General features: G+C 36.5%; 3 protein-coding genes across 3 annotated transcripts; all 3 read right to left on the bottom strand.

The window, feature by feature from the left end:
• Positions 1–2,016: 2,016 nt before the first annotated feature.
• Positions 2,017–7,098, bottom strand: LOC18033676 (beta-glucosidase BoGH3B). Its single transcript, XM_006424955.2, has 9 exons — positions 6,716–7,098; positions 6,391–6,595; positions 6,117–6,207; positions 5,811–5,956; positions 5,232–5,475; positions 4,860–4,964; positions 4,595–4,777; positions 3,376–3,577; positions 2,017–2,950 (listed from the first exon to the last, which is right to left on the bottom strand). Exons 1-9 carry the CDS (start codon positions 6,864–6,866, stop codon positions 2,457–2,459), a joined length of 1,821 nt encoding a protein of 606 aa, XP_006425018.1. The 5' UTR covers positions 6,867–7,098; the 3' UTR covers positions 2,017–2,456.
• A 382-nt stretch (positions 7,099–7,480) lies between these two features.
• Positions 7,481–9,449, bottom strand: LOC18033736 (sugar transport protein 8). Its single transcript, XM_006424956.2, has 4 exons — positions 9,197–9,449; positions 8,784–9,103; positions 8,076–8,702; positions 7,481–7,984 (listed from the first exon to the last, which is right to left on the bottom strand). Exons 1-4 carry the CDS (start codon positions 9,327–9,329, stop codon positions 7,508–7,510), a joined length of 1,557 nt encoding a protein of 518 aa, XP_006425019.1. The 5' UTR covers positions 9,330–9,449; the 3' UTR covers positions 7,481–7,507.
• A 1,003-nt stretch (positions 9,450–10,452) lies between these two features.
• LOC18033868 lies at positions 10,453–14,970 on the bottom strand. The gene is made up of 6 exons (XM_006424958.2): positions 13,719–14,970; positions 12,599–13,638; positions 11,652–12,368; positions 11,377–11,529; positions 11,055–11,249; positions 10,453–10,846 (listed from the first exon to the last, which is right to left on the bottom strand). Exons 1-6 carry the CDS (start codon positions 14,956–14,958, stop codon positions 10,595–10,597), a joined length of 3,597 nt encoding a protein of 1,198 aa, XP_006425021.2. The 5' UTR covers positions 14,959–14,970; the 3' UTR covers positions 10,453–10,594.
• Positions 14,971–17,755: the final 2,785 nt, after the last annotated feature.

A 17,755-nucleotide genomic window follows, 5' to 3' on the forward strand; every position in this document is an offset into this window, starting at 1 on the left:
CTATTGATTATTTTAGCAGAGATTATAGTACAAGCTACAGAGCAAGATTCAGATCAGATTATGTGATGATTAATCAGCTTGTTTTGTTCTAATCTAGTCAAATAAAGCAAAATGATTTTCTATTCAAAGTGTACGGCGCCAAACCAACAATATAAAACATAAAATAAAGATTTCACTGTGCTCTACTCTTCATGAAGACAAAATCACAAAATAGCTAGCTTTTCAATAGGGCAGCAGAAAGAGTTCTTTAACTTTAATTTTTTTTAAATTATTAATTAGCGTAGATCACAATAATTAATTATCTGCAAATAATAGTCAGTCGTTGTTAGAGGGAAAGAATCTGCTTAGTAATTAAGTGCTTTTTGGAACTAATCTTACATCAGCGTCTTACATTTAGACAAAAGTACGAATGATGGGGGTTAGTATTATTATTATTATTATTTTTCTTAATATTCAATGAATGTTCATGTTGAATTTTTGCTCTCTTACACAAGCAAACTCATTAACGCATGAACGAATCTTCTTGTGAGTTGATTGCGGCGTTGAATATAATGACGCTGTAGTGACAAAATAGCAATGATGATTGATTGTGGAATTAGCTAGCTAGAGCCTAGCGGAGTTATTTCTTCACATTTATTTACCCATCCATTATCCACTCCTACTATTTGCAAGGTTTTTGTTGTGAAAAATGTGTAATTCCTTCACATTTTTTTCCATTTTAAATAAATTTCTGCCGTGTCAATATTGGTTACTTTTTTTTTGTCCAAATCATGAGGTGGTTATGAGCGGACTCCAATTGTGAGAGATATCTTTAAGTCTGTATCATAATCCAGATTAATCCCCACTCGTATCGGATCGACCTGTAAAAGGTAAAGTGCTGGATAAAGTAGTGACTTCATACGAGAGCGGGGCTTGAACTATTATTGAACTTGTGACTTTAAGAGGAAAACTGATCAAGAAAATACTTGCAAACTACAACATTACACTTCTTTTTTTTTTTGGTTTTGGGTAAATTGTCACAAATTATTTGATATGTTTTTCAAACCTTTCGTAAACTATCACAACTTATGTTTAAATTTAGATATGCAGCACAAAATTTGAATATTAAAATGAACAACTTGAAAATGTGATAATGAAAAAATTTTGTTACAATTTTTGCAACTCGCGGGAGTATAAATAAACTCACTCTCTTATTTAAAAATTACTTTAAAGCCTTTCACATCCGTTTTTGAGAGAAAGATTCTACATAAAGAATAATATTTCAAAAAGAAATTATATAAAGCTTAATTGAGATTGATAAAGATGGTGAAGTTGGTGATTTAATCACGATTTTCAGGTTTGAGTATTCGACAAAATAGACGAATGCTATAAATAAATGAGTCTCGTGAAGTTTAGCTCTTCCTTTCTCTTCCTCTTCTATAAATAAACAATTTCTCGAGGGCCTAAATTTATAAAGCCATTCCCATTTTACATTGTTGTGGGTAAAATTTTCTGTTACAAATCTCAATTTCTTAATTTGAAGTTCCAACTTGTGATATAAGATGGGTGATAGAGCCGCTCTCTATCATAGAAATACAGAATTTCCACTTCTTAATTATATTTTGCCACCATTTGTACATTTTATTTTCATATGTGGCTGCAACAAATATTGTGCCAACCATTTTCATTCGGCCACATAAAAAACACGGCATATTCTGCTAAATTATTGAGCAAAAGAATTGAAAACTTCTGGACAAAAATATGTTAAACTACACGTAGTAACCCTTTTCTCGAAGGTAAATGACAAAAGCATTCACCGTCCTTCACAAAAGCAAAGCCTTTGTCGCAAGTTGCATGAGAAAAGCACTTTTGTTTCTATTTACTTTATTCTTTATTTTGTCAACAACTCACCAAGTTATAACCACATTCATCACATCAGAACTAAACACTTTCGGTTATCTTGAGTTCTCTTTAGCTTCCCGAACAATATTCTGATTCTTCTGTTTGTATGCTTTAGTGAAAATCACACTTATAATCTGATGTACAGAAACTGAGGCTCGAATCTGCAACTAGACAGAAATAAAGAGTTACATATTCCGAATTCTATGGTGTCTATAAATCCGGTACAGCAGTTCATCTTGGACTCTGTCTAGACTCTAGAACTACCCTTAATGGTTTCAATAACCAGCCACATGCACTGATGTAAACATGTCCACTCTCAGCGTAGTAACTACTTATTCAATAGCTGATTATTTGCAGCAACTTGACTATCTAGACAAACTATAATCTGCCTTGAGGAAAAGCAGACTAGGCCCTGCAATGCTGCTGACACAATTATGACTAGGAAGTAGCGAACAAGGGACATTTGTAGAATGACAATGTGAAAAATCAGCACAAGTCTAGCAGCAGTAGCAAGTGAGCAGAAACTGAGGATTTCAAGCATCTCAAACCTTTTTCCAGCATTGGCCATAAATCATTTAGTGCAAGGATTTCTCCTTCTTGTACGTCAACCCAAATCCGAGAGGAAATAAAGGGTCATATGTGTTATCTGCAACATTCATAGGTAGCCGTTGAACGCTTCTATACCATGTGACTGGGAGTCGACCTGTGAAATCATGATCTCCAAATACAACATCAGCAATTCCACTTCCTTCACTTCCTGGCAACCAAGCAGCGACCAGTGCGTCTGCCTTTTCCAACAACTGTGGTTCTAGAACTAAGGGCCTTCCAGATACCAAAATTGCCAATGTGGGGATTCTTTCAGCGACCAAGCTTATAACATCACCTCCATTCAAGGGGATTATAAGCTCTGAGTTGTCACCCAAGGTTTCAGCATATGGTTCTTCACCGACAGCTGCAATGGCAAAAGAAAAATCTCCTGCTACAAAGGTGTCCGGGGATGGATATTTTTCATAAATCACTTCCGTTTCGTCTCCAACTGCTTCTTTCACTGCCTCCAAAATGGTTGTTCCTGGAATGAAATAATAATTTTGTGAGAGATTAAAGTATGGTGCTGAAACATGGAACACAAACTGAAAGAGTAAATAGACATAAAATGATATTCAGAATGCCTGTTTCCTCCTTGCTTCACAGAGATGGGACAGAAATTTAGGTCAATTTGAAACATAATAATAATACTAATAATAATAATAATAATAATAATAATAACAAGAAGAAGTTTGTATTGCTCCATCACTGTTCAAAATTAGACACAAAATGGCTAGGCAATAAAAATAAAAATCATACAATCTTAAACATTTATGGTTGGTATGCTTAAACATCTGTGATTGTGCATGATTGCGGAGTACCGTACTATGAATTACTTCATATCTGATCAGAGAGACAACTACTAAGCAACCTGGTAGGTTGAAAGCAAAGATTTATAGAACCCCATACCAATTGTAATCTTGCCACTCATTCCGAACCAAGTTTTCGTCCATCCTCCACACTGATAACCAAGATCATCAGCATGTGTTCCAACAACAAGAATTCTTTTAGCATTTCTGTCCAGTGGAAGAAAAGGTTTCTCTGGCTTCTTTCCATTCTTTAAAAGAACCAAAGACTTGCGAACTGCCTCGCGTGCCAGTTCTCTATGCAGCTGCAGAAAAATCATTAAGAATAGTCTATATTACATGAAAAATCTCACTCCAGTTTATTGAAAAGACAGTAAATATACATGTAAATATAAGGAGAAATGAATGTGCCGGATGTCATCAGCCCTAACCTCCGAAAACACTGATGATTACGAGGACAAGTATATGGAACCAAAATGTCCTATCACAGAACCAAGAAGATGAAGTGGCCAAGTTGTGCAATATAGAAACATAGACGTAATATTTATGCACTTCATAAGAAAAATCTTATCCTAAATTAATCATAAGTAACCGCTGTAAGATTTAAGCCTTGTTTAGTATTTAGGTTGGGTAGCTGTAACTTTACAAAAGTGCTTAGAAAACACTTGTTGTTATGGCTTGGAAGCTAAGTTGATTTGATTCCTTACTTTTATAATGAAACCTATAATATTTTTACATTTTTTGTCAAAATTATTATATAAAAGCTATTTACTACACACTCTCAACTTTTATTTTCATAGTTAAGAGCATTTTTTCCATCCTATGGCTTAAAAGTTACAACACCTCAATATCAAACAAGGCCTTAATAAGGGAACTTCTTTAATAGAAATAGGTTGTCAAAAAGCAGTAAAAATATGCAGTCTGGTGATTTTTCTTTTTTGATTAAACCTCATCAGAGGCTAATTTATTAAAAATAGATAGAAAGAACAATAATCCAAAAACATAATTAAGGGGGAAATAAAATGAGCCTTTTCCCTCATCAAATGCATGAAGCTAAAAAGTTGAGAAACTCCAGGCAGAGAGCTGAAAATAAAAGATATAAAACAAAAACTAACAAAGCTGATAGCAAGGGAAGCCAATAGCATATTTAGATAAGAAAGGAAAAACAGCTGCAGGAGGCGACGACCCCCAAGTGAAGTCTAAGCAATGAAGACCTTGACCGGCTAAACCAGCCTGCTGCTAGATGAAAGAAATTTTATGTTTTCTAGTGAATATATATTCATAACATGTAATGAGGTTAAAGCATATGTTGAGTTCTTTACCTTGCAGCCAACTATATTAAGTAAAGACTTATCAGAGAAGGGATACTCAAAAAGTCCAGCAACAAACTTCACCCTTAGTATCCGTTCAACAGCATCATCAATCCTGGACATTGGTACCTTCCCTGATTCTACCAGATATGTCAAATCCTCAAAAAATTGATCGAATCTATGAGGAACCATGACCTGCATACTTCCTCAATAAGAAATTGATGGCATGAATCAAGGAGAGCAACCTGTAATTAGACTTTTGGGATTTAGACCATACCATGTCAATTCCAGCATTAACAGCAGTGGAAATGCAGTAACGATAGTTGGATCCATGAGGCTGGCTAAGTCGGTCTAGACCTTCCCAATCGGAGATTACAAAACCCTGCAAGCATAAGGTTCCACTAGATCAAGACATTCAGCAATTTGTTATGGACTGACACTTGAATGAACTGAACAAAAATTAGGAAAGGATGGAGAGAAGGTAATTACAAAAACAAAGATTGACTGCATCACTCTAGTATTCAGAAATTAGCAGTACAAATACTGTTTCACATTAGCATATGCAATCATAATGATGCACGTTGATTGAAAAAGCTCTGGAAAATCCCGGAAGTATTCACAATTCTACATAAGCAGCATGGCTTTCTACCTTAAAACCTAGTTTATTTTTCAAAACTTCTGTCAGGAGAAAATGGTCTGCGTGCAGTTTGCGACCATTCCAACTAGAATAGGATGCCATGATAGTACAAACTCCTTGAGAAATGCAGTCCAGATAAGGTGCCATATGAATTTTCTCTAAGTCATCATATGTTGATATGGTATTCCCTTCATTTATACCTCTTTCAGTACCCCCATCTCCAACAAAATGCTTAGCACATGCAATAACATTGTTTCTGAAATCACACCAAGTAAACCAATAAGAAAAATTCCAATTTATTGAACATATCGTCTGCGACATCTAAAACGGAAATCCATCACTGTGTGGGACCACATTATGGGTAGAATAAGATCAAGAGTGACTGCATAAACTAGGAGGCATAAACTAAATTTGTAGTATGGTTATTCAAGAACCAGAAAAAGTACATGGAGTAAATGTTACAGTATTGTCCTTTTCTTGAACTGTGCGTATGGAACCCAAACTCTGAATTTATCAATACTTGGTTCATAGACAGAGAAGTAGGGTTATAAAAGCAGCAGAAAAGAAAATTATAAGATAATTTCATTTTACCTTCCAGCTACATATGGGTAGCCCTTGGGGTGCTCTTTGGGTGGCCGTCCCTGCAAGCCTGAGACAATGGAAGTCATTTTTCTAACAATCTCAGTATCTTCACTATAACTCTCATAGTATCTTCCCCATCTGGGATCTTTTCCGACCTGTCAGAATCAAATGACAGTTCAACATAATATTGCTGGTTGAATTAATTTGACATTGCCAAAAAAAAAAAAAGGATGTAGTTGTTATAAGTTTTGCTGCTGTTGCAAAACTTTATGTGAACAAAGAGCAAATCAACAAGTAGCATTTCCAATAACTTACAGCCACACATGGAGCAAAAGTATAATGAATGCCGCTTGCCCGAACTTCAAGAGCTGTTGCAACCCCAATCCTTCGAGCCAAATCTCCATCTCTGTCACACACGAAAAGCCATAAGAAAAAAGACATATGCTTCATAAGTCTTTATATTCTCATTGTTTTAACTTTTATTGCCTCTTTTTATGTTTTCATATAGCGTACAAGGGTATGCAGGACAAGTTTCATTTGTTTCCTTAACCCTGTTCATCGATCAAACAACAATAATTACTTTACTGACCTTGTCGCCCCAAGGTTAACATTGTGAGGAAATATGGTGGCACCATATACACTATTGTTACCATGAACTGCATCAATCCCATAAATCAATGGTATCCCAAGCCTCGACGCGAGTGCCGCCTTCTGGAATCCATCAACCATATCCGCCCAACCAGCTGACAACGCATTCACAGACGGCATGCTCCCTCCTGAACTTAAAATACTCCCTGCAAGGAAAATTAGCCCACCAGTACTCGAACAAATACCTCAGCGAACAGAAACCAACTACAAGTGCAACCCAATGCTCAATTACTAAAATTTTAACCAAAATCGAGAGAGCAGGTTACCAATAGATAAGTCTTTGAGAACAGATGGAGTTGCGACTCCGCGCTCGATCTGGGTCATTTGACCAATTTTCTCCTTCAAAGTCATGCGAGAGAGAAGGTCTTTGATTCGATCCTCAACATGGGCATTTGGGTTCCTGTAAATGGACTCCATCACTGCCTCTACAGCTCTGCTTTGCTTCTGATTTGAGTGGCAGTTACGCAAAAGCAGTTCGATGTTACAAATTTATTTGTAACATCACAATGTCGATAATTTTTTATGTTAATATACGACAAGACGTATGCATCTAATGTTTTGAGATGAAACGTCATTTGGGAAATAACACGATTGATAATTTGATCGCGAAGATGTGGCCGTTGGGTTCCCGCGTGGACACACTCGTGTGATGGATCATGGATGTGGTAATTTATTATATGAAATTGTGATGCTTCATTATGCTTGATACACATATATAGGATTTTTTTTTTCCTCATAATTTACATCGAATATTAAATGGGGCAAATTTTGGCATGTATTTGTGATCATTTTCTTGGGACCTAAAATTAAAATGGAGGTGGGATAGAAAATATACATGTAAAGCAATTTGCAGGATATTGCAAAACAATTATGTGCAAATTAAGAACAAAAATAAAAAATAAAAAATTATTTGTTGGCCGGTAAAGCAACAACGTGACTAACCACACCTCTACCATTTAAAAATTTCCTAAGCCTAACAAAATGGAAGCTTCTTATTTACGTAATTGAAACGACAAAAAAACATAAAGAGAACAAAAAAAAGAAACCAACAGAACAACTCATGCGGCCGGCTTTTCCTCTATTTCAGCTGCAACTTCTGTGCGTTTGCTGCCATCGTGGTTATCGTTTTTGAAGTAGCTCTTCCAGTACCAATGCTTCTTCCAAGCTCTGTCAATCATTTCATCAATTGGGATACCTTTTGTTTCAGGCAACATGGTGGCAGAAAAAATCAATGATATCAAAAGCCATCCAGTGAAGAAAAAGAAAATTCCCCATCTCATTTTGCACAGCATTGAGAGAAATGCTTGAGCTATGACAAATGTGAAGACCATGTTTGTGCTGACTGCGAAAAAGTAACCGGCGTTTCGAGTCTCTAGCGGGTAAATTTCACTTGAAATCAACCAGCATATCGGTCCCCATGACCACGCAAATCCAGCAACAAAAACACACACCAAAATCACCACAACTTTAGCCGGTACTGTTGGCATTGTGTTCGTGGTCAACAAAAACATCTTCAGAATCACCCCTATTGCACACTTCAAGCAAAAAAAGAAAAATAAAATTACTAACCATCAACTGATTAATGCTTGACAAATTTTTGTTTACTTGTTAATTTCATTAGCTGACCTGGCAGATAATCATTTGTATTGCCGCTTGAACAAGCAAAATCTTTCTTCCGGCTTTATCCACTAGGACAATTGCTACAAGTGTGGATGCTACGTTAATTGTACCCGAGATCACAGCTGACAACAGTGATGCATTACTGCCGTATCCCATCGTTTGGAAGAGCACCGGAGCATAGAACATGACCACATTGATGCCGGTGAGCTGCTGTAACATATGAATGAATGTGCCGCAAATTAACTGAGGCCTGCTGCTCTTTTTCATCAGGCTTCTATAAGGGTGTTTGATCAAATTAGATATTTCAGTAGCGCGGCAGATTTCCGCGTACTCTTTTTCAACATCTTTCACTCCTCTAATCTTCCTTAGGGTGTACAGTCCTTGTTCTTGCTTCCCTCTCTCTATAAGGCTTGCTGGGGTTTCGACAATAATGCAGGATCCAAGAAGGAGAAAAAGTGCCGGCACTGCTGCACCTCCCAGTGATATTCTCCAGCCGTATGGGTGAATTCTTGAAGTACCATAATTAATCAGATTTGCAGCTAGAATACCAACTGTGATAAGCAGTTGAAAGCAAATGTTGAGGCCTCCTCTGTATTTTGGTGGCGCGATTTCTGATATAAACAGAGGCACTGCCTGTAGCACACATTAACATTCCATTAGAATCGAAACGCACCAATTGATAAAACTGTATGTAACAAATAAAACGTTTGTTACCTGGTTACCAAATCCAACGCCGATGCCGAGAGACAACCTTCCAGCAATTAACATGCCTAAATTTTGCGCAAGACAGTTCAAAATAGCTCCGATAAGAAAGAAAACTGAAGCTGCTTGAATGGTTGGTTTTCGGCCAAATTTTCTGCAAACGATAGAGGCGAAAAAACAAGCAACAATGGCTGCTAGGTAAAGCGAAGAAGTGAAGAGTTGCAGATATTGGTTATCGTATTTGCAGTAATTGTCTTCTTTTGCACGGTGCTTCTTCTCATAAACAAGTGGGAAAAACTTTATCAGGAAGTCATCCATTGTTGTTACTCCAGCTGCAAACATTAATATTAGCGAAGTTATCATTAAAGGTTCGAAATAAAAACAGGACATGAAATTGTGACTCATATATATATATATCTATGTACCTGAAATCCCAATGTCGTAGCCAAACATGAGGCCACCAAAGGCTGCAATAATGCTACAAACAAGAACTTGGCCCGTGAGTTTGGCCGGGAAATCCTTGCCATTGCCGGTTTCTGATAGGGCTATAGCTGGCATTGTTGTTCTTTTGCTACTCTTAAACAAAGAGATCTACAACAAAAAGTGATCCAAAACAGATGATTTGATTTTAACTCACTAGGCTTGCTTAGCAATCAAGGACCTAGTGATCGAGGGTACGGCCAGTGAAAGAGCGCATTCTCCTTTTTATATGTTCAGGAAAAGCAAAAAAAAAAAAAGATTGAAATGATTGAATCACTCAACTAACTTATGAGATTTTGCAAGATATGAGAATTTTAAATCTCAAACTATATAATTGGATTTTACCAACTTTAAACCGTCCTTTTAACGCGATTTTTCTATGATCTTTTTGATTCCTAAAATCTCTCAATTCCATCCGCTTATCTTATCCAGTAACAGCTTCACTAAATAGCAAGCTTCCCTCCGCTTGAAAATGTCAATATCTTTGCACATGTTTTATTTTCGTTCATCAACTGAAATTATTCACTATCAAGTATTGTGAAAGACGCTGGTTAAGAATAAAAAAGATTAGAAGTTTGAACTCAGGCATCGGATATTTGGATAAGCTACGCAAATATAATCATGAAATATCCCGAAGTCCTCAACTAACGCGTCTTCACTGTCCCACACTACACTGAAATTTTATTTTACAAACAGAAAGGATATTAAGTAAAGGATTTTAAATTTAGACCAGACGTTGGATTAGTGGTTCTTTTTTTCTTTTTTCTTTTTTTCTTTTTTCTTTTTTTCTTTTTTTTTGGTTCTTTTGGAATGAATCATGTAATGGTTCAAAATTTGAAATCTTGGCTGCAGAGCTAGAAAGTAAGGCTCTATTTGGCATTGGGTTATTTTGGCTTTTAAGCTCACAAATGCTGTGAAATAAAAGCTAATACATACAATAAAGTTGATAATGCTTGAAAAACCAACAGCAGGATCAAATAGAGCCTAAATCCTGTGGCACAGTTGGCAAGCTCAGTATCCTACAAATATGAATTTAATTTCAAAGAAAAAAATGGGAAAATCAGAAGCACACTGGTGAATATAATGCGTTAATTTTTCGCTCATATATTTGAGCTGACATTTAGAAATTCATAGCAAAGCTTCTATGACTATGAAGAAACTAAAAAAAAGGGGAAAAAAAAACTATCTCAGTATGTCTGGCAAAAAATTAGTATATTTGCAATAGAGGCTCCATCCTTGTCCTCAAAAATGGGCCAGTTTCAATATGTTAGCTTGATTTGAGAATACAAAACCCCCATCATTTGAACATCTGGCTTCAGGACTGGAAAATGACTTTATTCACCTCATTCTGCTGTGTTGGTTTCATACTTTGGAGCTTCCTTGACTTCAGGTTTTATTGATGTTAATGGTTCTACAACCACCTTAGTATCATCTGGTTCATGTTTATAATCTTCGATGGTCTTTAACTGGTGAGAAACGTTCTCTTGATGAATCAAGCTTTTCTCGTTGCTTGTATCATCAGCTACTGTTTCATTCACATTGTGCACAACAGCAGCTTCTACTTCAGGTTTCTGCGAAAGAGGGTCAGATGGTTCCTATGCATCCGATGACACAGAGAATGAAAATGTAAATGTAACTTTCCTTCAGATGGAAAAATACGAAAAAACTCAATTATCGTAAATGAAACAACACTTTGAACTTATAAAGCAAGAAAGAAAGAAGATGCTATGACAGGGATGGTAATAAACTTATTGGTTGAATCCAATAACGTTCACTGTCTCCTGCTGTCTTAATTTATTTTACCTTTTCTACAGCGGTTTCAGCTGCTGCTGGTACTGATGGTTCAATGGCTGCTTCATTCTCCACGGCATTGTTGGATTCACATTCACAGCCTACGACAGACTTCCCCTTATCTTCTTTCTCATTCTCCACTGAGTAGTTTTTGCTGCTAGTGAGGTCGGCTTCTCTGGTGGATTGCGCTGGAGAATTTGAGGTCTCCTGCTCAATTTCACATGAGGTGCGTGCATTAATTCAGTTCTTTAAATAACAAACAATGCTGGAGGACATAATGTTCGATGTTCACTAAGAAGAACTAATAAAATTGTTTTATGGTTAGTGGTTCTACCTCTTCTTTCACCATACTTCTGGGGGCATTTGATTCAAAAGCAATCTCTTCTGTTTTAGATGGGATGCCATTGATACACTCTGGCAGTATAGGAGAAGCCTGAGGACTGATCACTGGTTCTGATGTACATTCTACGACTTTAGCTGAAGGTTCCTGTTTAAAATTTTGTGCATCATAAATCCACGATCAAGAAGACTCAACCTTTGATTCTCTTTGATGATCTATATATATATATATATTTGTACAAACTGTTTAGTTATTTATAGTATACTGACCTCTGATATTCTGACATCGCTACTAGATGATGGAAGGTCCATGGGATCTGTTGCCAGATGCTGCGAATTTCTGGGTTGAGATTCTTGATCTATACTTACAGCAGATATGTGACTTAATGAATTATTTCTGGCTATCTCATCATCAATGGATTGTGATTCATCGTTCTGTATAGGTATCTGTTGATCAAAGCTCGCTGAAGATGACCTTCTGTTTTTTCCTGGCAGTACTGACCTTGGAGATGAGCATGAACTCGAAACGGTGGAAATTTGATCAACTTCCAGTATTTGGGGCAGGGTTGGTGACATAATAGCATTATCAGAACTCTGGTCTACTCCCGAAACTCCTACTTCTGTGGTGTTTTGCTCGGCCTGAACCTCAGTTTTCATTGACGAGCTTCCTGCTTCTCCATGCTCATTTAGCTTCGAAGGGTCTGCTTTAGGCTCGATCACAGTTTGTTGTTTGGCAGGTTTGTCAAGGTTCTGCACAATATCGTTGCTTGATTCTGATGTAATATTCTCAGCTGGTTGTGACAGGTCCATTATAGCTTCTTTGTTGGTTGATATTTCAGATCCACTATCCATCTCCTCGGATAATTTCAAGTTCTCCTCAGATAATTCCAAGTTCTCTTTTTCATTGCTTGCATGCACTGCTTCATCCTTAACCTCAAGAGAGGCATTCACTTCTCCAGACTTATCGGCATGCAGAGTAGATAATACCTGTTGATTATATAAGAGTTAAGATTGTGAGTCTAAGCATCATTTTCTAATTATTCTTCTACAAAGAAAGTTGTAATTCATCATATGATAGAAAAATAAGTCTACTTAAACATGAAAATTTATTATTTTGTTCATCTTTCCTGTTTGCTCATTTGATGGATATTTGAAGCACTAAATGCTTATGTTCACTTACTATTTACTAACCAAAAAATTTTAAATAATAAACTAACCTCTAGCTCCTTGGAAGAAACTTCACTAGGTGGAAGAGATGGTGACTCCTTCACTGCGGATGATGCTTTTTGGGGAATTTGAGGTGGCAATCCGATTGAAGAAATAGACAGCTTTGGTACTTCTTCTAAACATTGTTTGACATTTTCGGACACTTTATTACTGTGATCTTCATCTTGCATTTCAGTTCTAGAAGATGACAATGAACTTGTGCTACTGTTATCTTGTTCGGCTATCTGTTCTGGAAGTGAAGATGATGCAATTTGATTCTGAAGATTTTGCTTCATAGCAGAAAGTCCTGCTCCTAAAATATCATCCACACTGACCTCATTAACTTCTCTTGATCTTGATTCATTTTCATCTACACCTGCTAGGTGACATGAGGCTCCCCACATTTCTTCACTGCCAGAGGTAACATCCTTTTCAATGTCCCCGTCATATGAGGATTCTGCATCAGCAGGCGACATGGTTCCATCAAGTGGCAGTGGCGGAGAGCCAAGTTCTGAGACCTCAACTTGTAAATCAGAAGCTATGGAATAGCCAGGGCTATGACAAGGCCCTTTATATCTGTAAAACAAACGGTCATCCATTCTTGGCTTGTCAAATGCAGATGGACTAGAATCATACGAAGGCCCATTTAGAGCTATGCCTTCAGGAATTGTGAAAGTAAGGGATGATTTGACGCGATCACTGAGACTTTGACGAGGTTTATCCACTTTTGGTTCCAAATTTCCTATATTTGAAGATGTGTTTGTATGGAAACTCATTTCGCTAGCTTCATTCGAAGCCAATGAGCAGGGTTCACTACTATTGTCTCTGGTTGAATCAGTCTCCATCTGAAATTCACTTCTGTCGGCTGAATTTTCTACTGCCTCTCTCTTCATTCCTGCCATGCCAAGTTTGGGTTCCTCAGAATTTTTTGTTTCTTTGGGAGAGTGGCTTCCTGGTTCAACGAGATCAGTTGCGCTGATATTGCGCGACAGAGCTTCACCTTCTTGGGAGGCCAATAAGTCTTCAATTAGCTGGTCATGAGCACTCATATCTGCGAAATTGATTTTCTTTTTTTAATTAACACGTGATTCAGGCATAAATTTGAAACAAAAAAGAAGTTAACTGTCTTACCCGAAACCGTTCTATATCTGGACAATCTCGGTCCCAGTGCAGTCCTCTTGTCTACACCATACGGACCGACGTAGGATTCGTGTTGGTCTTGCTGAGATTCAACCGAGAAAGAAGGTCCCAAAAAGAAGCTCTCGTGTCTACAAAAGAGCAATTCCCTTTGGTGAATCGAGAATTCTTCGTGGAAACTGTCGCCGGTAAGATTTGGTCTTTCCTCATATGGTTCATAGGGAATATCAAAAGGGTTTCTTGCCGGCAACAGAACAGAAGGAGCTGAACCAGGAACTTGTATGTCTTCAACAAAATCTTGGTTATTTGGAATATTGTTTAAAATGGTGTTTCTCACAATAGAAAGCGGAGGCATTTGACCTCCACTGCCTGATTCCGTCACTCTCTTCTCAACAGCCATTTTGAATAGCTTCCTTGCTCTTCGTCTTGCAATTAGACTTTCGAGCCTTTTATTCCTTTCTAGCTCCGAATCCCCAAGGTCCATGAGATTCTGCTGATCATCTGCCGTCCATTCCACAGCATTGTTCCCATCCCGCTGCATCTCTTCTTCATCCGAGCTTTCCTCTTCCTCCTCACAACCAGCTGCATCATTGCCTTTTTCAGAGTGCTCAGCCGAGACCTTTTGCACAATGGGATCATCCATTGACGGTTCGGGTTCCAGGACTGAGACGCGTTGATCAAGCGGTTGAACATTATCGGCACCAGATACGTTCCACAATGAGCTCTCTCCATGATCCACAGAAGCACTCCCTTTCTCCTCGGTGAACACATTTTGGCTTCCAATAATGGAAGCATCAGCAGGAGTTGTACCTAGAATCACGCCTGTTTCCTTATTATTGCCTTCTGCCTCTAATTCTTTGATGACATTTTTTCGCCTGCTAATTTGGTCATCATGCATTACAGGCTTGTTGTCATTTCTACTAACGACAACAGCAGCATCGGCTGGAAGAGACTTGGATTCAACAGATGATTTCTCATCAACCCTTTTGTCGTTCTTGATTTCGTGTTGCTTCGGTTCGACGTAATATCTCAGAAACACATAAATGCAGACAATAACAGGGGAAGCGTAAATCAAAAAGAAGAAAACAGAAGGAAGAAACAAATAGAGGAGGAAGAACAACGACACGGTGCCGGAAACAAATGGATGCTTTTGCACAAATCTACAACAACTATTCATCGAAAATTTAACAATTTTCCATACGAAATATTGAATATTCTTTGTGTCAATTGCCATATTTTTGTTTAATTGAACAATAATCTACAACGAGCAACAACAACAACACACGAACGTTATAATTATTTTTCTCTTTTGATGCAAAAGAAAGTTGGATAAACAATATGCACGAGAGAAAAGTTGATGAATTAAAAAAATAAAATAAAAATCTGTTGACTAGGAAATGGGTTTTCTTTTTTAGAAACGTTAATTTGTATGGCTCATAGCTTCTGTGAGATCCTGTAATTCAGGAGATTTTGGGCCTTCTGTTTTCGGAATTGGAAAAGGCACAATAGAAAACAGTTATGTGAGAAAGTGGCGGTTGTTATTAGGGTTGTCAATGGGACGGGATGGGATGAGATTTACTAATCTCAGTCCCATCCCGTATATACAAATAGAATGAAAAAACGTCTCAGTTTCATTTCTATATTTTTTTTAGGACAAAAATATGTCTCAATCCCGTCTCAAAAGAGAAGGATCTCATCCCAATTAGAAAAATTTATATTCTTAATCCATAATGAGACGTGATGGGATGGAATTTATCAATCTCACTCCCATCCCGCATATGTAATTGGGATAAAAAAATGTCCCACCCCCGTTCCTAAATTTTTTTTATGAGATAAAAATATGTCTCAATCTCGTCCCAAATGGGATGGGATCCCGCAGGATCCCACTCCATCGGAAAAAATTACCATCCCTAATTGTTATTGCAGTAAACTAATGTGTTCGTCTCATATGACCTTAACTCATTCGTTGCAGCGAACTAATGTATTTGTCTCATATAACCTTATCGTAAATAACAATTACCAACACAGTTCTTATTTTTGTCATTTTTGCACTCCTTTGAATATTTCTTTTAAGGACTACTTATATAATATTGAAAAGAAAAAATAATCTAACAAAAGTTAAAATTTTACTCTTATCTTATTATATTATTGATGGATTTAAGTAGGAAATATTTAATAATTAAATAGATAATATAGATGATATAGAGATAAGGGGGCTATATGATATAAAGCTAGAGAGTAAAGCACTTAATTAAGCTAATTATTTCAGTGAGCTGGGAATTGAAAATTGTACAACATTTAGGGGAGCAATGCTCTCTATTTGTAGATTCTCTAAGCAATGAAATGATGCGAGTATAACTTGATAATCTGTGCAAGTAATCTAACAAAAATAGTATTACATGTTGAATATAAATAAATATGTGATCATCACATAAATGCATTAATTAAGACCATAATGAAATGGGTTACTGAGTGGGTTAATAGATTAGGCCCACATTTATCTCCCTATATTCTTTATAAGAATAATGAAGATTCAAAACCAACTTAAGAAGAAAATTGTCTGATTACCAATTTATCTTTTGAACAAGTAGTGCAAATATTCTCATTAAAGAAAATAATCTTTAAATCTTTCAAGGATGTACATAAGAAAGAATTCTCAGCAATTCTATGCATCATAGCTGATATAGTGTAACCAAAACGATCATGCCAAAGCATAAAATTTTTGGATCATAAAATCTCTGGATCATGACTGCATAGCACTCAACTATTTTTATCTTCGAATAATATAAGACTGATGAGAAAGAATTTCTCTAATATAAGTTTAAGGCCCGAGACATCAGAAATAGTACATAGATATTCTATAGTATTCTCACATATTGTCTCCATATGAAACTAGTTATGATAAATATCTTTGAAGTTCAAAAAGTTTTTTTTCTAAACTTAGTTGAATACAAAAAACGTCATGGATATATAATTTTGTATCACTCGCTAAAATGAACATCTCAATCAAATTTGCAGGACATAAAATAGCATTTAACTTAGTTTCAAATGATATTAAACTCACGAGATATTTTTTATTTTGAAGAATAATACATGTAGCCGCACTGTCACCTAAACACATTTCTCTACCATGCAATCCTTTTTGAAGGTCCATATCCTTCCAAGAGAAAAATATGTTAAAACACGTAAATATAAAAATAAAACAGATATAAATATAAAAAGCTTATAAAATTTAATAACAATCTTAATTGGTATGGATATCTCCACCACTAATTAAGTCAATTGCTCTCGTATCATGTATCTAAGATATCCAAATTATGTGCTATCACCATGAGGTCAGTGATTATTTCTTCAGGAACATATCAACAATCATAAATGTAATAAATGTAACCACAATTTTTAGCATGGCTGTGACCGTGTCATGTAAATAATTCTCACCATGATTTTGTATGATATCATTTTGCTTCAGAAATTGGCTTTGTGCGTGTGATGCTAGCAAACTCAATATTGTTGCAGCAGAATAATGTGTTAAAGCATGAAATTTTGAGCATATATTCTTCATTTGGTGATTTTCTTTTCGCATATCTTCAACCGTGATGTGATTCTGTAAAGTGCAAAGTTGTAATCATGGACTAACCTGAAATCTTGCAATCAAAATTGATTTCACTTGGATGAGATATTATGTCTTTAAGTAATATATTTGTATCAATTTAAACAATGGCTTTGGGTCAGTTGGATGAGCCTGATAGTGTTAGTGAGTATTATGTCTTCCAGATGAATTATTGAGGCATATGGTTTCTTTATAAATTACTAAGGTAGAATTCAAGATAAATAATTTTCATAAAAAAAATACTTTGGGCTTTAAGTTCAGACGTCATTGGATTTGCCATCTTCAATAAACCCCTACATGCGTAATTCATCTGGAAGACATAAGACCTCTCTAATATTTGAGGGGTGTCTACTCCACTCACATTTCGAAATGGAAAAGACTACCTTCACTTAATAATTAAGGAAAAAAATAAACCCCTACA

This window comes from Citrus clementina, unplaced genomic scaffold (assembly GCF_000493195.1).
Source record: "Citrus clementina cultivar Clemenules unplaced genomic scaffold, Citrus_clementina_v1.0 scaffold_8, whole genome shotgun sequence".
In the NCBI taxonomy this organism is placed as follows: domain Eukaryota; kingdom Viridiplantae; phylum Streptophyta; class Magnoliopsida; order Sapindales; family Rutaceae; genus Citrus; species Citrus x clementina.

What these genes read in the sequence shown, in the direction of transcription:
- LOC18033676 (XM_006424955.2), bottom strand. Translation starts at nt 6,866, where the DNA reads ATGGAGTCCATTTACAGGAACCCAAATGCCCATGTTGAGGATCGAATC. An exon ending in CTTTTGCTCCATGTGTGGCT is followed by an intron (nt 5,957 to 6,116) that starts GTAAGTTATTGG and finishes TGATTCTGACAG; the next exon opens with GTCGGAAAAGATCCCAGATG. An exon ending in TTAATGCTGGAATTGACATG is followed by an intron (nt 4,778 to 4,859) that starts GTATGGTCTAAA and finishes GGAAGTATGCAG; the next exon opens with GTCATGGTTCCTCATAGATT.
- LOC18033736 (XM_006424956.2), bottom strand. Translation starts at nt 9,329, where the DNA reads ATGCCAGCTATAGCCCTATCAGAAACCGGCAATGGCAAGGATTTCCCG. An exon ending in GCGTTGGATTTGGTAACCAG is followed by an intron (nt 8,703 to 8,783) that starts GTAACAAACGTT and finishes TGTGTGCTACAG; the next exon opens with GCAGTGCCTCTGTTTATATC. An exon ending in TACAAATGATTATCTGCCAG is followed by an intron (nt 7,985 to 8,075) that starts GTCAGCTAATGA and finishes TTTTGCTTGAAG; the next exon opens with TGTGCAATAGGGGTGATTCT.
- LOC18033868 (XM_006424958.2), bottom strand. Translation starts at nt 14,958, where the DNA reads ATGGCAATTGACACAAAGAATATTCAATATTTCGTATGGAAAATTGTT. An exon ending in CAGATATAGAACGGTTTCGG is followed by an intron (nt 13,639 to 13,718) that starts GTAAGACAGTTA and finishes TCAATTTCGCAG; the next exon opens with ATATGAGTGCTCATGACCAG. An exon ending in GAAGTATGGTGAAAGAAGAG is followed by an intron (nt 11,250 to 11,376) that starts GTAGAACCACTA and finishes GAAATTGAGCAG; the next exon opens with GAGACCTCAAATTCTCCAGC.